The following is a 17,562-nucleotide window of genomic DNA, read 5'->3' on the forward strand; positions in this document are numbered from 1 at the left end:
CACAGGGGCATCAATCAGGGGAAGCAATGGATAGCAGCTTGCCCTGTGTATCTCTGGGACTGCCAGCGCAATGCATGCTCACATGGGTCATAAAGGTGTCAGCAGGCAGAGAATGTAAAGAAGGCTCAAGTAGCCCTCTTGGATTTCTGTAGTTTGCTTTCCTTGCCATTTCCATAGCTACTGAGCAGCAAGTGAAAGGAGGGTATTGAGACAGTGGTGGTCGGACAAGGTCTGTTAACTGAGGGTGAGGGTAAAAATGCAGAGCCCGATAGGGACTCGTCTCAGCAGATGCTTTTAGGAACTACCGGTGCTGAGCACCGGCAGGACCCACCCCACTTAAAGGCCTGGCTAAGACCCACTCTTGTGTCAGCGCAAGACATGTCGAGCAGCCCTACTCTTACTGGAAACAAATCTTTCTATCTGTTGATGCCTAATACCTATTGTACCTTCGCCCTGAATATGTTTATTGTAAAATAGGGTCAACTGAAATATTGGCAACATTATTTTCTACTCACAGGTCTTACTAGAATAATGTGCCGAAGCCACTAAGCTGGGTAGCACTATTGACCTAGTACAATAAATAAATAAATGCACTTACAAGACAATGAGGTCATAACTCAGCTAAAAACAATGGTAGTGATTTAGTAGAAATAAGTGCTTTATCCATCCTTTCGATTGTTCTAATCCCATTTGAGATTGGTATCTCTTAAATTAGAACATATCTTGCTGTTTTTGCTTTTTTCAAAAACGTTTCTTTATTTTTGTGAAACCGTATTTTTTTTATAGCATTAGCTTAGAGCACATAATATGTACTACTTTCATATTGTTGTTCTGGATAGTCATGATATACGTTTGACCCCCATGAGTACATCTGATCATTTTTCACACCAGCAGATGCTTCTCTTATCTTGCAGCCAAAACCTGGAACACTCTTCAATTACATATGCAAACTACCTTTGATCACTGTGGTTTTAGGGAGACGCTGAAAACGAGGTTGTTTCAATTGCGATAACTCAACATCTACCGTTCCTCACAGTCAGTGCTCACTTTCAGAGCCAAGAAGCCCTATAGGTAGCAGTATGAGCGCTCCAAATGAAATTGCATTCATTCATTCATCTGTGGAAGGTTTGTTTGCTTTATTTACTTAGATGGATTGGTTAATCTGCAGCAGGTGCAGAAATGTATTTATTGCTTTTTATCCTATATCTGTATGCTGCTGGAAATGTTACCTTTCTAGAAGAGCTGCAAGGCTACCACCAGCCTGACAGTCTTTATCCATTTTCACAGGTATTTACAGCTATTAAATCCCTGCTTCTACATGAAATTATAGATGTAAGGTTTCATTCTATTGTTTTATTGAACTGCACTCATTTTTATTTGTCGCTTACAGATGCATTTTAGCTGTCTGTTGCTGAAGACATGTAGCGAACATTCTCAATACTACACTGGCTTTAGTGCAAGCTATTGATTACCATTGGTTGGTGTTAGATCTGGGGGTCTCTGGTTGGCAATGGTATTCACCCTTGTCCAACTAGGGAACCTTACTTCTAAGACAGGATAAGGGTATTACACTCCTTAATAATCCCCTGCTCACCCCCTTGGCAGCTTGGCACGAGAAGACAGGCTTATCTCAGAGGCAGTGTGTTAAGCATTTGTGAATATACACAGTAATACAGTGAAAACACTACAGATGGACACAACACAGGTTTTATAAAAATAAGTATTCTTTATATAGACTTAAACACAAGACCACAAACGACAAAAATCCACAATACTACACTTAAGATTGTTTTAAAGAAGATCCAAGTTACTTAGTTCAAGTTGATGATAAATGTGACAAAGTTCTCAACAAAGTACCTGGATGCGTAACGCAAAGTAAACAAAAGGCTCGCAAAAGGGGAGATGTGTTGGTTCCGTGATCCGGGGGAGATGTTGCGTCGTGCCTCAATGCTTGCGCAGAGTTGGGGATGCGTCGTAATCCTTACCGGTGCGGAGATGATGTGTAAATTCTCGGCCTGCGGGCCCGTTGCGGTGCGCAAGATGGCGCCTTGATGCGATGCGATGATCCAGTTGTGATGAGAGACAATGGCGCTCTTGATGCGGCAATGCGACGACAATGCGTAGAAGCCCTGGCAGCCTTGCAACGACTCTGTACTTTGGAGCCGCGACAGGCCCTGCGACACGCTTCTCCGGTGTTGCAATGGCGACTCTCTCGATGGCGTCACGCTTCTCCAGTGATGTGACAGCAGGCAGCTTCGATGAACACACGCTTCCAGGGAAATGCGGCGAAGGCTTGCTTCTCCAGCGATGCAACGATTTCAGCTGCGGCGGCGACACGCTTCCTCTCGATGCGTTGCGCTTCCAGCTCCCAGCGACACGCAAATGTCTGGAGTTGAGAATTCCCAGCAAGGAAATTCAGAGGGGAGCTGGATATGAAGTCTTTTGTCCCTGAGACTTCAGCAGGAGGCAAGCACAGTTCAAGCCCTTGGAGAATATTCTGTAGATGATGAAAGTCCTTAAAAAGTTCCTTCTCCTTTCCTTGGCAATGAAGCAACCACTGCAGGCCAACCCAGCAAACAGCACACTGGTAGAGGGGCAGTAAAACTCCTGCAGCTTCCTTGGTTCTTCTCCTTGGCAAAAGGTTGCTTGTTCCAGAAGTGATCTAATTTCTTGGGATCAGGGTCCCAATATTTATACCCCAAAATATTTTGTTCTCTGAAGGCAGAAAGGGCTCTGCCTAGTCCAAACCAGTTCCTGAGCACTTTGTTTACATGACTCTCTCATTCCTTTCACTGTGCAGGGCAGAGACATCATTCACCCCAAAGGAGGTGGAGCCAGCACAAGGGAGGGAAGGCACAGCTCTGGAGCACTTTGTTGACAAGATTCCTTCTTTCCTTTCACAGTGCAGGGCAGAGACATCAGAAAGCCACAGAAGGTGGAGCCATCATTGTAGAGGGAAGGCCCAGCCCTATTCAGGTCCCAGGTGCAACTCCTCCCTTCCATCTAGATGCTGATCTCTCTATTCACCACTGGGCTGCCCCAGCCTGTCTCCTGGAATCCCCTAGCCCTGTCACTCACAAACCCAGACAAGGAATACAAAACCTAGCAGAGGCAGGCCTGGACAGTTAGGCAAGAAAATACCTACTTTCTAAAAGTGGTATTTTCAAACACAGAACATTAAAACCAACTTTACTAAAATATGTATTTTATTATTCTGAATTCAGGCATACTAAATTCGAATTTCTACCATGTCCCCCGAGTCAGTTAGGATTATAAGAATGTAATATTCTAACTGCCCATTCTAGCCTATGAAGAACAGGTAGCCTTCAATTGTGAAAAACGAAAATGGCTGTAATTCACTATTAGGACATGCTACACACATCAGAGCATGTCCTACCTCATACTTACAATGCACCCTGCCATTGGGCCTACCATAGGGGTGGCTAATATGAAGCAAAGGGAAGGTTTAGGGACTGGCAAGTGGGTGCACTTGCCAAGTCGACATGGCAGTCCTAGACTGCACACGGGCCTTGCAATGGCAGGCCTGAGACACACTTTACAAGCTGCTTCTGTGGGTGGCACAACCAGTGCTGCAAGCCCACCAGTAGCATTTGATTTACAAGCCCTGGGCACAAATGGTACACTGTACTAGCGGCTGACAGGTAAATCAAATAACCCAATCAGTACATCAATTTAACATAGGGAGCACTTGCACTGTGGCACTTAATAGCAGTGGCACAGTGCCCAAAGCAAATAACCAGCAAAAACATATCGAAACAGAGGAGGCAATCTGTCAAAATGGAAGGGAGAATCACACCAATGATGCCAGGCCTAACAGTTGGCCTTCTTGTCCATCTAATTTACTTGCTACTTATTTGATAGCTTCCCTCCCTCTTCTTGTGCTTAACCCGCCCCTGGAGCTTAGCTTATACACCATCCTTTTGAGCGGATGTCTAGAATGATTCCAATTCTCACATTCAAGAAATTATTGTTTTCTTTTTCTTTCAGCACTCAATTGGAATGCATGAGTTTCTAGCTCTCACCTTCATGTGCTGCTTCTCCCTCAAATTAATGCCCTGTGCCATGTGTTTTGTACTCTCCTCCTCCACCCAATCCACTGCTTCTCCATTTCTGCCCCCACTTCTGCCTGCCTGGCTTTCATTGCTTTAAATTTATTCTTCTCCTTCCACACCTTAAGATCCACCATTGCTCCTACACCCACAGTCATTACTCCCTATAGGTCTCCCCTGGATTGACATCTCAGCAGCAGCTCATCCAATACTACTCATCCCCTCCTATTGTGGTGTTTGTGGTATTAAAAAACACTTTTCAAAAATAATTTTTAAGACGCCTTCAGCTGTACTTTGCTTCATGGCCTCCCCTTTTCGTAAGAATGCTCTTAAGCACATTAATATTAATTAAGTTTTATTAACCATTCTGAGATTTGCGTCCACCATATTAGAACAGTAAATAGAAAAACATCGTAGCCAAGTCATGCTGTATCTGCATGCACGCATCATTGCTTTTACTTCTTTCTTTTTATGCTGAGCAACACTGGCAAATAGCACTGGCCAAGACAATAGGTCTGCATTGGCAGCCAAACAGTGTGACCTATTGGTTTTTCAAATGCTTGTTTCTTGATCTCTCCACTCGTCTATAGAGAAGGCTTGTACTTGTCTATCCTATCAGAAAGGCAACAATGACCGTAGGAAGTTAATGTTTGCTTGACTCAGGACAATCTTAGTAGCTTTAGTGATATTTTGGATGTCTGCCATATTCAAGTCAAACCAGGAATGGGCCGCCAACCCTCAACTTTGTTTAGGTGGTTCCTTTAAATGTAAGCCCTCAAGCACACCATGGGATCAAAGTGCATGGTGAAGGATGTCAGGGCAGCGGTCTGCCAATTTATTTGTGAGCTTACTAGAACCTCCTCTCTAGCTGGACTTGAGCTCATAATGCTTAAGCAATGTGTGTTGATGTCTTTACCTTGTCTTGATATGTCTGCTCGCTAATTTTATACAAAGCCACTGGGATTATTTTACAGATTTATTACACTTGCCGCATAATCCGCATTCTGCTGCATTATTTGCTAATTTCAACAACAAAAATTTTTTGCTGCTCAAGTGGATCAAAAGAGACTAAAAACACCACCCATAAGACTGTGTTGTGGCAGACCCTTTGCTAATATTATATGGCCATCCTTTAGTTGCAGATTGCTGCATTGAGAAATTAAATCAATACTAATGAGGTGAAACATTTGCCTAGAGAGTATCGAGGTGTGTTAAAATGACAAATTAGTGAAATAATACTATAAAATGTGCTGTATTAAGCTGCATAATTTGCCACATAGTTTAACCAACCCTGCTGGCTACTTCGACCTACGTGGGCATATAATTCATCTGCTCCTGCTTTATATCCGTTTTATATTCACCTAACTTAAATAAATGTAAATGTAGTGTTGCTTGTATAGCGCACGTATCACCCCAGACGTGACATCAAGGCGCTGTAAGCATACCAATGAGGAACCCTTCCTGGCCTCTCCCTGTGAATTGCCCACTCATGGGCACCCCAGGGTGAAAGCCAGGCATCCTAGCACTGTTGGGGCCGTTGTGGAGATTAAGCAAGCTATTGCCCAGAGTTGCAGCGTGGGACCCATGATTAAATTAGGCACCGAGGCGAGAATTATCAGGTCCGAGGAAATTGAGCCCAAGACCCACCGAGGCGGGAATTGAACCCTGGTCCCGGGCCAGACCTCTGCATCAGGGTCTGCCGCTCTAACCATTGAGCCACACTTCTCAATACTGTTCTGAACAGATGAGAAGTCTGATTACAACTAGACTCATAGAGGAGTAATAGCTGTGGGGAGGTTGCCTGGAGAGTAGAGTGAAAAAGGTGTGCCTTTTCAGTGGGTATGTTGACAGCAACTCAAATGAGGTTTCGTTTTGGATTGTAGATTCTGTCTAGTGCTCTACATAAGTCCAATGGTAAACAGATGTTTCTATCATAAAAATTATTTTTTTGTGAGCTCTAAAGTTTCCCAATTACTCATGAGTAGCTCATCGGCCAGGTTTTTATTTGCATTCTGCCATCTGTTGTCTTGTTTATACCCAGGGCAGCTGGAATTATGCGATTCTTTTGCTGTAGCTTATTTTGCATAATTAAAGATGTGCCACATGTGTTACATAATCCATCAAATGTTGCATAATCTGCAGATTTTAAAAAAAAATTGTTTCTAGCTCAACTGGATCAAAAGTTACAAAAAACTTAGCAGCATGTTTTTGTGCTCAGTGGAAGGCCCGTTCACGAAGGTTACCTGGACATCTTTCAGTCGCTTACTTTGGTATTTGGTTACTAAATAGGTACTAATGAGGTGAAATATTTCTCTCAACAGTATTATCAGGAGTAAAAATCACAAAGTAATGAAGATATCGTATCATAGCATGTGCTGCACTATCTAAGCTGCAAAATTAGCTTTTTCGTCAGAGGCATAGCAAAAGCCCCCGCAGGCCCTGCCCCCGCACTCCGGAAGTCCCCTCAGTCACTGGCAGACCCTTGGCCTGAGAACTCTGGACTGGGTCCGGAGCTTGGCGGGCCCCTGCATGTACTTTCTAGGGGGGCACCCTCAAGTTCGTTACACCAATGCTTTTCTTGACCATAATTTAGTGAACCCTGCGGCATATTTTGGTGCTTCCCTGCCGCATAAAGCCAGTGGCCCTAACTACACTATAATGATCTTCAGCACACAAATCACAAGTATCTGATTTAAATGCAAAAAAGAACTGGGCTGGGTGACCTACTCGCGCCTGGAACTAGTAGAGCTCTGGAAGATGCAGGGAGGGGTGCAGGGGAAAGTGTCTGTATGCAGCATATGTTTGAAATTACAGAACGTCTGTGTAACCAGAACATTTCTCAGCAGGCTCCAAAAACAGCAGCCTTAATCAGCATATTACCCTTAACTATCCAAATTTGCTCCTACATAACTAAACAGATGAAAAACAAGGAGTTTTCCAGATCAATGAAAGTCTTAGTTGGCACATTTTTGTTGTACAGAATACAGTGTGCTGTGCTGTTCAGTATCTTTGGCCTTACACAAAATGGATGAAGACACCATAAAAGCTACATGAAAACATGTAGCTTGAGAACACAAACGTATGTATGAAGGAACTCGATGATACTGCCCCAGGATTCCCCGTACTCTGACAGCTTGGCTCAGCAGAAACAAATAAAGTAGAGCAAATGCACTCTGCACCGGCATCACCCAGAAACTCCTCAAGAAACTGCAGAACACTTAAAACACCTCCACCAGGCTCATCCTGAGCATCTCACGCTGCAGCCTTATCACTGGCCACCTGAGAGACCTCCACTGGCTCCCAGTCAAAAAAAGATTCATCTTCAAGCTCATCACACATGCATACAAAGCCCTACACGAAGCTGGACCAGTGTACCTCAATCACCGCCTTTCATTCCACAAACCCGCCAGAAACCTCCGCTCCACCCAACTGGCCCTGGCCACCGTTCCATGGATCCGCAAGACCACAGCTGGGGGAAGATTCTTCTCCTACCTCGCATCAAAGACCTTGAACTCCGGGCCTCTCCACATCAGGCAATGACCATTACTTCCTCAATCAAGAAGGAACTCAAGACTTAGCTCTTCGACTGAACCACAGTGCCCTCGACAGATCAGCAGTGCCCTTTCAGCGCCTTGAGACCTCTATGTGGGAATAGTCATGCCTCACAAGACAATTGGTTGATTGAAACCTGTGAATTGTTTTGGGCCTTCTAATTCAGAGAAGTAAAGAGCAAGAGGACCTCTACAGGGTAATTCAGATCTCTAAGTGTGCATTCTAGGTGTCTGCAAAGCGTGCTGCTTTGCTATTCACCATCACAATCTGTGCATGTAAAAACATTTAAAATCCCCAAATAAACAGATCACATAATTTAGGACCCCCAACAGGCAGTCCAAGGCCCCTCTCCACCCACACTTTCATAAGGAGCCCCATAATGCAAGAACATACGCCATCCTTCTGAAGCCCTCACCTCATCTTCAGCGGTGAGTAAGAGGCACTGGAGCAAGAGAACGTCCTCTGAGGTCTGGCAACCAAAATGAAGGAGGTGCTCAGGTGCCCAGCCCAGCAACACACATTTCATCTGGATCCTAGCCGAAGCACCACCAAAGAGATTATGCAGGTGTTTGCCCACACGCCAATCCCTTGCCTTCGGGACTGAAACGCACACCAGAGTGACACACCCAAAAAATCAGTGCTGTGAGCTGGTGCCATCCAAAGCCAACCGACAAAAAACATTTATTTGACTGTGGGACAGAGAACAGGCTCCAGTCTCATAGACCTCATATACCACCAACATATGCAGATGCCAGCGTCAACCACCCAGCAAGTTCACCCACCAATTTCCCGTGCAAGATCCTTTTCCAACCTCTTCCCCATCAGCTAAGATAAACACCATTGACTCCTTCTTTGGGAAGAGGTGACATATAGTGTGGCAGAAAAACACCAAGCACCAAAACCTTTTTATTTACCAATAGCATCCTTTGGACATGATAGGTCACTCATCACTGTTGCCCACAAAGTGATTCATAGTTATTCTCTATCCTGAACATGGTCCAGATAGCTCTACCCCAAAACATACCATTTACGCACAACTTGAAAAAGATTAAAAACATTGGTCTTAATTCCACATCACGAGTTTTTATTCTGGTATTCTGCAGATTGTTTTGTTATTTTACTCTCGAGTGCTCCTTATCCTTGCTTTCGTGCCTTTTTTTTAACGTTTTTACTATCGTTCTCTTCCTCCTTCTTTCGCCCTATTCAACCTTCCTCTTTCTTGATCTGGGTCAAATGTTGATGATAAAAGCTAAGTCCTGTTCCCCAAAAATTGATCAATGGCGTCCACCACCTGCAATCACCGTCACAAATTAACCACCAATTAAACACTGATGCCTATAAACACCCCTGCCATATTGGTAGAGCTTCACTGTAGCCAGCGGCGTAGCGTGGGTTGCCAGCACCCGGGGCAAGGCAAGAATTGTGCCCCTAACCCGTGGGCTGTTAGCACTTCCTGGCGCAAAATTTGAAAAGAAAAAAAAATAGTAGTAAGATTTTTTTTTCTTTTAAAATAGTGCAGCCACTAAGAATTTTGCGCCCGGGGCAATTGCCCCTGTGGCCCTGCCTACACTACACCACTGACTAGCTCACCACCCAAGGATCGACTGGCCAAAGACTTACACCAGATCATTTGGTCTTCGCTTTCCCTCTCATCCTTCAGTTATGACTTAATGGCATCACTGGCATTTACACTGGCTCTTGAGACTAACACTGTAGGTACTTGGGAATGAGAGTAGAACCAAGAAATGGGGAAACAGAAAAATACACTCTGATGGAAGAAAAAAGATTCATCCTGGATGGAAAAATGACTGGCTTTGAGATCCTCACTAACCATAAACGTTTGAACCATCTTCCACGCCAGTCTCTTGGGAACACTTACTTGGCATACGCCTTTTCCAATAATGCGCTCCAAAACTCATTAAGGTCAGCTGAGTGTAGGAAAACCAGGCGGTCTCTGAAGGTGGGCAGCCGGTCATCAATAACGACGTCCAGCCACTCATTGTGCTGCCAAAACTGCAAGGTACAAAATAAATAAATAACTTTCATGGTAAAAACATATTCACATTCAGAAAGTGCAAGAAGATGTGTATGCTGCCTAACTTAACACATCAAGTTCAGCGTCCTTTGGTTAAAAGCTACGAAGTCATAAAGTGTATCAGACTCATAGATCAGGTGTTTGTTAAAGGAACACAGACATCCACCCAGGGGCAAATTAGTGGGGGGGGGTCATTTTTTTGGTCCCTTCACGGCCCATGGGGCCAAAAACTAAAAGGCGCACACACTCATGAACATATTAATTACAAGGTGTCCAGAGAAGTGATTGGAAACCTTGCACTTTTTAGTCTGACTTTTATTGAAACACAAAGCCATCAATTAGTTACCCAATACACCACAGTTTTAGAAGTATGTTCTTGGCAAGGTAAAACCTATTCTGGTGTGTGCCCTCACCCTGCCAGCCTGTATGCCAGCTGTGCATCATTTAAATGTGGGCCCTCGTCAACCATGTGGGATGATATATGGGGTGGAATTCAATTTCGAATCCTCATTGATTCTGCTTAATGGGATATAGTGCATGCACCGTTCAGACCTTCTGCTATATATGTCAGGAAATCAGGATTTGAGTGAAAACAGGATTTTGTGTCTGGATCAAGATAACAAGTTCAGTTGGAAAAAACAAACAACAGGGTCTGTATTATACATACGGTGCACTTGCTCTGTTTGCGCCTTGGCACACCTTTCAAAAGTTGCACCTGGTGCCGATTGTGATAGTGCGCCCTATTATGATGAATGTGTTGCCCGGCTCCCTGTGTCTGTGAGTAGGTTGCACAACACCTGCATTTTAAAGAGGGGCAAGATCTCCCCTTGCAGACAGGTGAAGTGAGTCACTGCAATTTCATATAGTGGAATAACTGGGGGGTACATGGGACCCCCTTTTCCCCATCGAAAGGGCTGCCCTCTGGGTGTGCACTCGCAGTGCACCACCATTTTGTGGCACAGCAGCATGGTGCATCTAAAGGGCATGTTGCCTCTGGGCCGTCCGTGACAGTGTGCGGGCACAGAGGCAAAGGGATTGCCTCCTTTGCATGGGGCAACGTCACCATGCAAATAACGAAACACCCTCTGAAGATAGCACTGGAGCTGCATGTGCGCCAACAATATCAGTATTGCAGAAGGGGCCCTTTGTAATACCATAGTGCTCCGGAGGCACAATAGGTAGGTGCACGCGCCCATTGCACCCCGTGGCACTATGTGTAATACTCCTACTGACAATTTCCTCTTCACTTTTCGCAAGGAAAGCCTGAAGAAAAGTAAAGGTAGAAAAGTGCCCAGAGCTGAGAAAGCAATTATGAAATTGGAGCACAAAACACCCATTTCCATAGTTATCCCATGTCCAGTTAAATTACAAATGCAATTAAGAAGAAATCTCTCATTCAGTACTTACTACACCTCCGTGGTACTGGGTGCAATGGTACGAGATGCCAAGTGTAGGATGTCTGATGTCACTACTGTCTGTCTTGTAATGGTGGTTGAGTGCCTACTGCATACACTGCAACAGATGCAGGTGGTACCCCTTAGTGCAGGGGTCTCCAAACCGGTCCTGGAGGGCCGGATACATGCCAGATTTTTAAAATTACTACATGTATCTCAATGGGGATATCCAAAAAATCTGGCATGGATCCGGCCCTCCAGGACCGGTTTGGAGACCCCTGCCTTAGTGGATACTTAAAGCTTTCGGACAAATATGTGGCAAAACTACTCTGCAAGTAGGAATCATTTGCATCAATGTAAAGTTGCATTTGACGGATGCAGGCATTTTACTTTACTTGTGAACCATGTGCAGTGTGAAAAAAACACAGAAAAAAATAGATGGCAAAGAAAGTGATAGTCCTGAAAAGACTTTACCATGACACGCCTTCCATTTGTCTTACCTGAAAATGAAATATCCCAGCGTACCCCTTGCCAAAATTCTGATCTGGAGGTACAACACGGTGTAGGGTTTTCTCATTGAGGGTAAGCGATGCTATTGCTGCCAGTAGCCAACAATCACCTACAAATATAACAAATGTAGTTAATATCTTGAGAATACTCTGAGAAAAAATTAGACATGCTCAAAGGGCCACCGTTCAGTGCCCAGGATTTCCAAATCCCTCAGGATGCTATTTGGAATTGAAATCTACATTTAATAAATGTATGAAGATGTAAAAGCATGCATAATACCATACACAAAACCCTCCCCTAAACTTAACATTTTGATTTCCTGTATCAAATTGAGTAATATTGTCACACTGACTTTAGGACTTTCACTTTCCGTTAAGAATCCAAGGAAATTCCTTTTGGACCCATACCTCCCTGCAACAGTTATTCCAGCCAACCTGGTAATGCTCAGTGTCTTGTGTAGCCAATCTGTGTGTTTTATACCTACAATCCTTTGTATCAGGCATTTTCAGCATCGGCCATGCCTATTATATTTAATGTTTTATTTCTGAGAGTCATTCCAAAAACACTGGGATGGGCTGGGCTTGCTCAGCCCACCATGAAGTATTTGAGCATTTGTTTCATAAAATCCACTTCGAAACTGCTTGCATCTGTGTTTTAGACATTTTCTTTGGAAACGTATGCTGTGAATTTCAGGAAACATTTTGAGTCCCACTCATACTATGGTTCAGTGACTAAATTCCAAGTATCTTTAGTCTCTGAACAAACAGACGGCTAGCTTAGGGTTCTTTTCAAAGACTAAACTTCACTCTTAATATTTAGTGAATAAATAATTACCTTTTATAAGGACTAAAATGTCAGGAGGAGTGGTAGCTGGTTACACAAAGACATACGAGGTTGTTATTGATACATCTAAGTCAAGGATGTGATGTGAAATAACTTCATATTGCTATACTCTTCTTGAAATGTGTACGTGTTACTGTAAAAGCATGCCTGTGCCAAAAACGGATTATCTGGTAGCAAAGGCTACGAAGTGAACCATTTCCTGCCTCCTCTTCTACTGTCACAAAGTAACTCATTTTCGGCCACATCCCCTACTTTTGTCAACTCCTCCTGGGTCCCAATGCCTTCACATCTCCACCTGAGGGCGAACAAATAACAAAGGTGTCACCCATTTGGTCCTATTTGGAAATGGAAGGGCCTGTGCCAGAATTTAGGTAAACTAGTTTCATCATATGCCTCGCAAACATCTCTTTTCACATCATCCCCGTATTCGCACCTAGACTACGTAAACATATACATCCCATTTACACAGACGACATATCTTAATCCATCCACATACCACCCAGTAGAACACACACAGATCCCAAAAACAGACCAGACTCAAACAATGCTCATCAATACCCAATCTATAGTCATATCTGTTCCAGATATTGCCGGCGTATTCATCCAATACAACCTAGATGCACCTGTTGGCACAGAAATCTTTGTCAAACCCCACTCCACGCAGATCTTAGACATCCTCATCCTTGATGGTTACACCATCCAACACGTAGGCAACACACTCAAAGCAGGAAGGGGACTTGCAATAATTTAAAGGACATCCTGCCCTGCTCCGTTAACAACTCTGCCAGTCCTTTGTATTTTGAGGTCCGCTCTTGCCACTTCACTCTCTCAACCTCTGAAACAGGCTGTTGAGAACATCATGACAGTTCTCATTTAGTCAGTCTATTGTATCCCTTACCTGCTATTAGCTTTTCTTTATCCCTAATAGAAAGTGATAGGTTCTTGGAACACATGCAAAAATGTTGACATCAACATGGCCACCCACTCTGTGGGCTGACATGTTTTTTGGTTTTGTTATGCACTTTTCAACATAATGGGAATAAAACTATTTATCAATAACCCACACCACTCCAACGCAATATACTGGACCTTATCCTGTCAGCATTTCCTAATATCAGACACCTCAAGGCCTGGGCTGAAATGACTACTAGGTCGCCCCTTCACCATTGCATATGCTACCAATCAGAATCAAGGAAAACTGAGAATAGGAAAATTAACCTTGCACTCCATCAAAGACATCCATCTGGAAAAAAAAGTCCAAGAAGAACTAAACAACCTACCGGAAGACTTCCAACCCGGTACAGATGACCGTACTCTTTTAGGCCTCTAGAACACCACTATGATAACTTATGTCAAACACTATGCCGCTCTGAAACCTGATCCACCAAGCCAAAGCCTTCTCTTGGTACACTCAAGAGCTTAATGAAAGCAAAGGTAACCTTAGAAAAACAGGAAAAGAAATGGAAAAGAGCAAAACACCCAGATGAGCTCACTATACTCAAATCATTATGCTATGATCACTGATCCTTCATCATCACAGCTAAAGCCCCCACCTAAAAAAGCACCATTAGTGAGACAACCAACAGAAGCAAATCACTCTCCAAGGCTGTGAAACACTGCATCAATCTTCTCCCCGAACCCAAAGTCCCTGCTTCGGATGACAAATATAATGCCATCATCGTCTTCTTCACCAAGATTGACAAAATCGAATCCAACAGCATTACCACTTCCACCGCCCATCAGTTCTAACCATCTCCCATCAACTGACCACCAAACAGACCCCATTCAATCCACGATGTTGCTTATTGCTTACGGGTCTCTCCACTATCCTCAACTCTCTCAAGGCAACCTCTTCTGGAGATGAAATTTCCTTCTTCCATCAACAAATCAAGAAGAGGTCCTCACATCACTTCACCACATTGTTAAAGCGTCCCTAAGCCAAGAATATTTCCAGACACCCGTAGAGCAGATCAGATTCTTCTACTACTAAAGAAACCATGCCTAGACCTAGCTACTCCAACCGGTAAACAACCTTTACAACAAAACTTTTACATTGCACTACCATTACGACGCAACTTTTACAACGCAAACCATTACAACGCATTGCGCTGGGGGGCGCTCTAGGATAGGGAATAGGTTTAATTTACTATCCAACACCTTCCCTACTATCCACGGGGAGTGGAGTTGGAATAGTAAATTAAACTATTCACTATCCAGCGCCCCAAAGCACTATGCGTTGTAAAGGCATGCGTTGTAAAAACCGCGTTGTAAAGGCATGCGTGGTAAAAGCATGCGTTGTAACGTCATACATCCACTCCAACCAGCTTCTGCTCTATCTCCCATCTTCCATTATAGGGAGAATCCTTGAGAAAACAGTGCCCTCACAGCTACAGGAGCAGATCAACAAGAGTCATTTTCTACGGAACTACCAATCAGGCATCATAGCAGGATGCAGCACCGAGACAGCAACACTCGACGTAGTCAACAATACCCTCCTCCTGGATAAGAACAAACCCTGCCTCCTTGTCCTGCTTGACCTCTCTGCATCCTTCGACAGTGCCAACCATCCAGCTCTGATCAACACCATGAAATCATGCATGGGATTCTGAGATACTATCTTGAAATGGTTCACATCCTGCAACACCAAGTAGCACCAGCCTTTGCAAATAGGATCTAGAAGATCAAGGATGTTCTACATCTCTTGCAAAGTTCCCCAGTACTCCAAACTCTCTCCCATCATCTTTAAACTCAAAATGGAACCCCGTCGGATCCATTCTTGCTGGCAACAGCATCAAGATCCATCTATTCAATATGCAGAAGGAACTTAACTCTGCCTAAAAATATTCTCACCCAACGAAATACAGGAACTCAAATTCTGTCTCAAACACATCCAATCTTGGATGTCAACTAATTTCCTTAAGCAGAACTTCACTATAACTGAATTCCTCTTGTCAACAGTACCAAACAACCCCAGATGGAAGCCTGGCTCTTCAACTTTAACTGACTAGGTTTTACTCCTCAGTTGACAGACCATGTAAAATCTCTGAGATTCACCCCTGACAGATACCTCTAGTTGAAGCAACACATCGCCAGGAATATCAAGAGAGTTTGGCTCCAACACTCTCGCTTGAAGAATGTGACACTGGTTTTCCTAGAAGATTACTTTAGAAGAACCATACAATTTCCAGTCCCCTCTCATCCAGAAGGTCGTAATAACTTGCTAGCTGTTCACTACTATCACCTTAGTTCCCAAGAAATGTATCCTGCAAGCAGCAGCATGGATCATCAAGGGCTCGAAGAAATTCAATCACAGCATCTCAACATTAAAATACCTAAACTGGCTCCCGAAGCCAGTTTAGGTCATCTTCAAGACCAGCTGCATCACTTGTGCAGGCCTCACCAATGAGACCCCAGCTTATCTGGCAAACAAAATAGCCATGTCTGTAGTACAACCACAGATCAGACACCTGGAAATCACTGTACTGAAGATGAAGCATTGCAATGAGATAAAAAACAAAGAAGGCTGACCTTTGGCATTCCTGCTTCCAACATCTGGGACAGCATCCTTTTTGACATTAGATCAGCACTGACTCTCCTAAAGTTCAGAAAAAGCTAAAGACACACTTATACAAGGAAAACGACCCCTGACACAACATTTTACCTGTGACCATCAACCATTGATTGTCTCTTCCCGGGGGCGGTGACCTCTGTTCACCACTACATTGCTCTCACGCTAGGTTTTCACTTTACAAATATCAGCACATACCTTCATACATATAAACCCAATGTATTGATGTGGATGTTGAGATAGATGCCTTAGCTACAAATATATCTCACTGCAACATATAGTTCTGTGCCTGAAAGGAGGCCACCTTTGTCTGCTGCCTGCTGCCATTAGCACAGTGCTTTATTCAGATTTTTGCTCCTCCAGAATGAAGCCTTTTTTAGCTTCAGAAACATTTCATGCATGTCCTGCCTTCACTAAGAGGGCGGCAATGAGAATGCTCTGTGGCTTTAGTGGCTTACTTCCCTGAAAGGGTATATCCACCATGCCTTTGCCTTGCAGCTGCCATGTAATCGGAGGAATAAGGAGTTCTGTACAGAGACGTTCGCATCTCCCATCCCTCATCTCCATATTGAAAATGCTATATGAATTCTTCAAAGATAAATATAGAAGCAGCTGGTTCAACCTGTTACGAATGTATGATGTTACATCGCAGTTTTCACACTGTGATATATTTAAAATGCAGTCATTACAACGCAAGTCGTTACCACGACTTGCGCTGGAGGGCGCTGGACTTAGGAATAGTATGATTTACTATTCCAACTCCAGCCTACGTTACGTAGGGAAGGTGCTGGAATAGTAAATTATGCTATTCCTTAGTGTATAGCGCTATCCAGCGCAAGTCGTTGTAACGCTATGTGTTGAAATGACCATGTTGTAAACGTATTGCGGTGTGAAGACCGCGATGTAACGGATGTCTCCCACCTGTTACTATCTTTTAGGGTACTATAAATCAATATGAGCCTTCTCTAGATCACTTGGTAGAGCTGAGGACTGTAGTGGTTTTGCAGGGATCCTTTGCTAGCTGCATGACTAGAAGGCTTGAGGCCAGATTGCAAAACATTTGCGACTGGCGCTATTATATGTCCTTGGTGGTAAGTAAGGCAGTGCATGGTGGAAACACCTTTGACCATAGTATTATGAAAACAGATTTGTGAGGATGGTAATATGTGACAAGTATGTTTGTACATATTTGTGTTGTAGTTTGTTACAGAGGTTAAGTGCTGTGTTGTTTTTGTGTGCTGTTGTGCTTTTGTGCTGGAGTAGGAGTTGTGGCATCAGAGGAACCCAGGAGTCGGGATTCCAAAGGCAGCTAGTGGTAACTAATAAAACATGACTTAAATACTGTCTGTGTATGCGCGACTGTTTGTCTATTTGTGCCAAGGGCGTTTGTGTAATGTGTGCTCACTTATGAGTGTGTATGAGTGTTGCACCCAATTCTGGTGAAGTACCACTCCGACCAAAAGGGAAGTATTTCCTGGTAACTTGAGAGTATCCATGACATGCTGTCCAACCACGGTTTAATTCTTGCCATGGCATGGTGGTAGCATTTCTTGGCAAATTGTGGGCAATCATTGCATCATGCACCTTGTG

The 17,562-nt window shown here is 43.8% G+C and overlaps 1 protein-coding gene across 1 annotated transcript in view; it reads right to left on the bottom strand.

Moving 5' to 3' along the window:
• Window positions 1-17,562, bottom strand: part of CAPN9 (calpain 9) — a 301,607-nt gene that overhangs the window by 215,324 nt on the left and 68,721 nt on the right. The window contains exons 3-4 of the mRNA XM_086927144.1: window positions 11,552-11,670; window positions 9,502-9,635 (exon numbers count right to left, since the gene is read on the bottom strand). Of these exons, the coding sequence (XP_086783270.1) occupies window positions 9,502-9,635; window positions 11,552-11,670 (253 nt within the window). The remainder of the gene's footprint in view (window positions 1-9,501; window positions 9,636-11,551; window positions 11,671-17,562) is intronic.

The sequence above is a fragment of the Lissotriton vulgaris genome, chromosome 6 (assembly GCF_964263255.1).
Source record: "Lissotriton vulgaris chromosome 6, aLisVul1.2, whole genome shotgun sequence".
In the NCBI taxonomy this organism is placed as follows: domain Eukaryota; kingdom Metazoa; phylum Chordata; class Amphibia; order Caudata; family Salamandridae; genus Lissotriton; species Lissotriton vulgaris.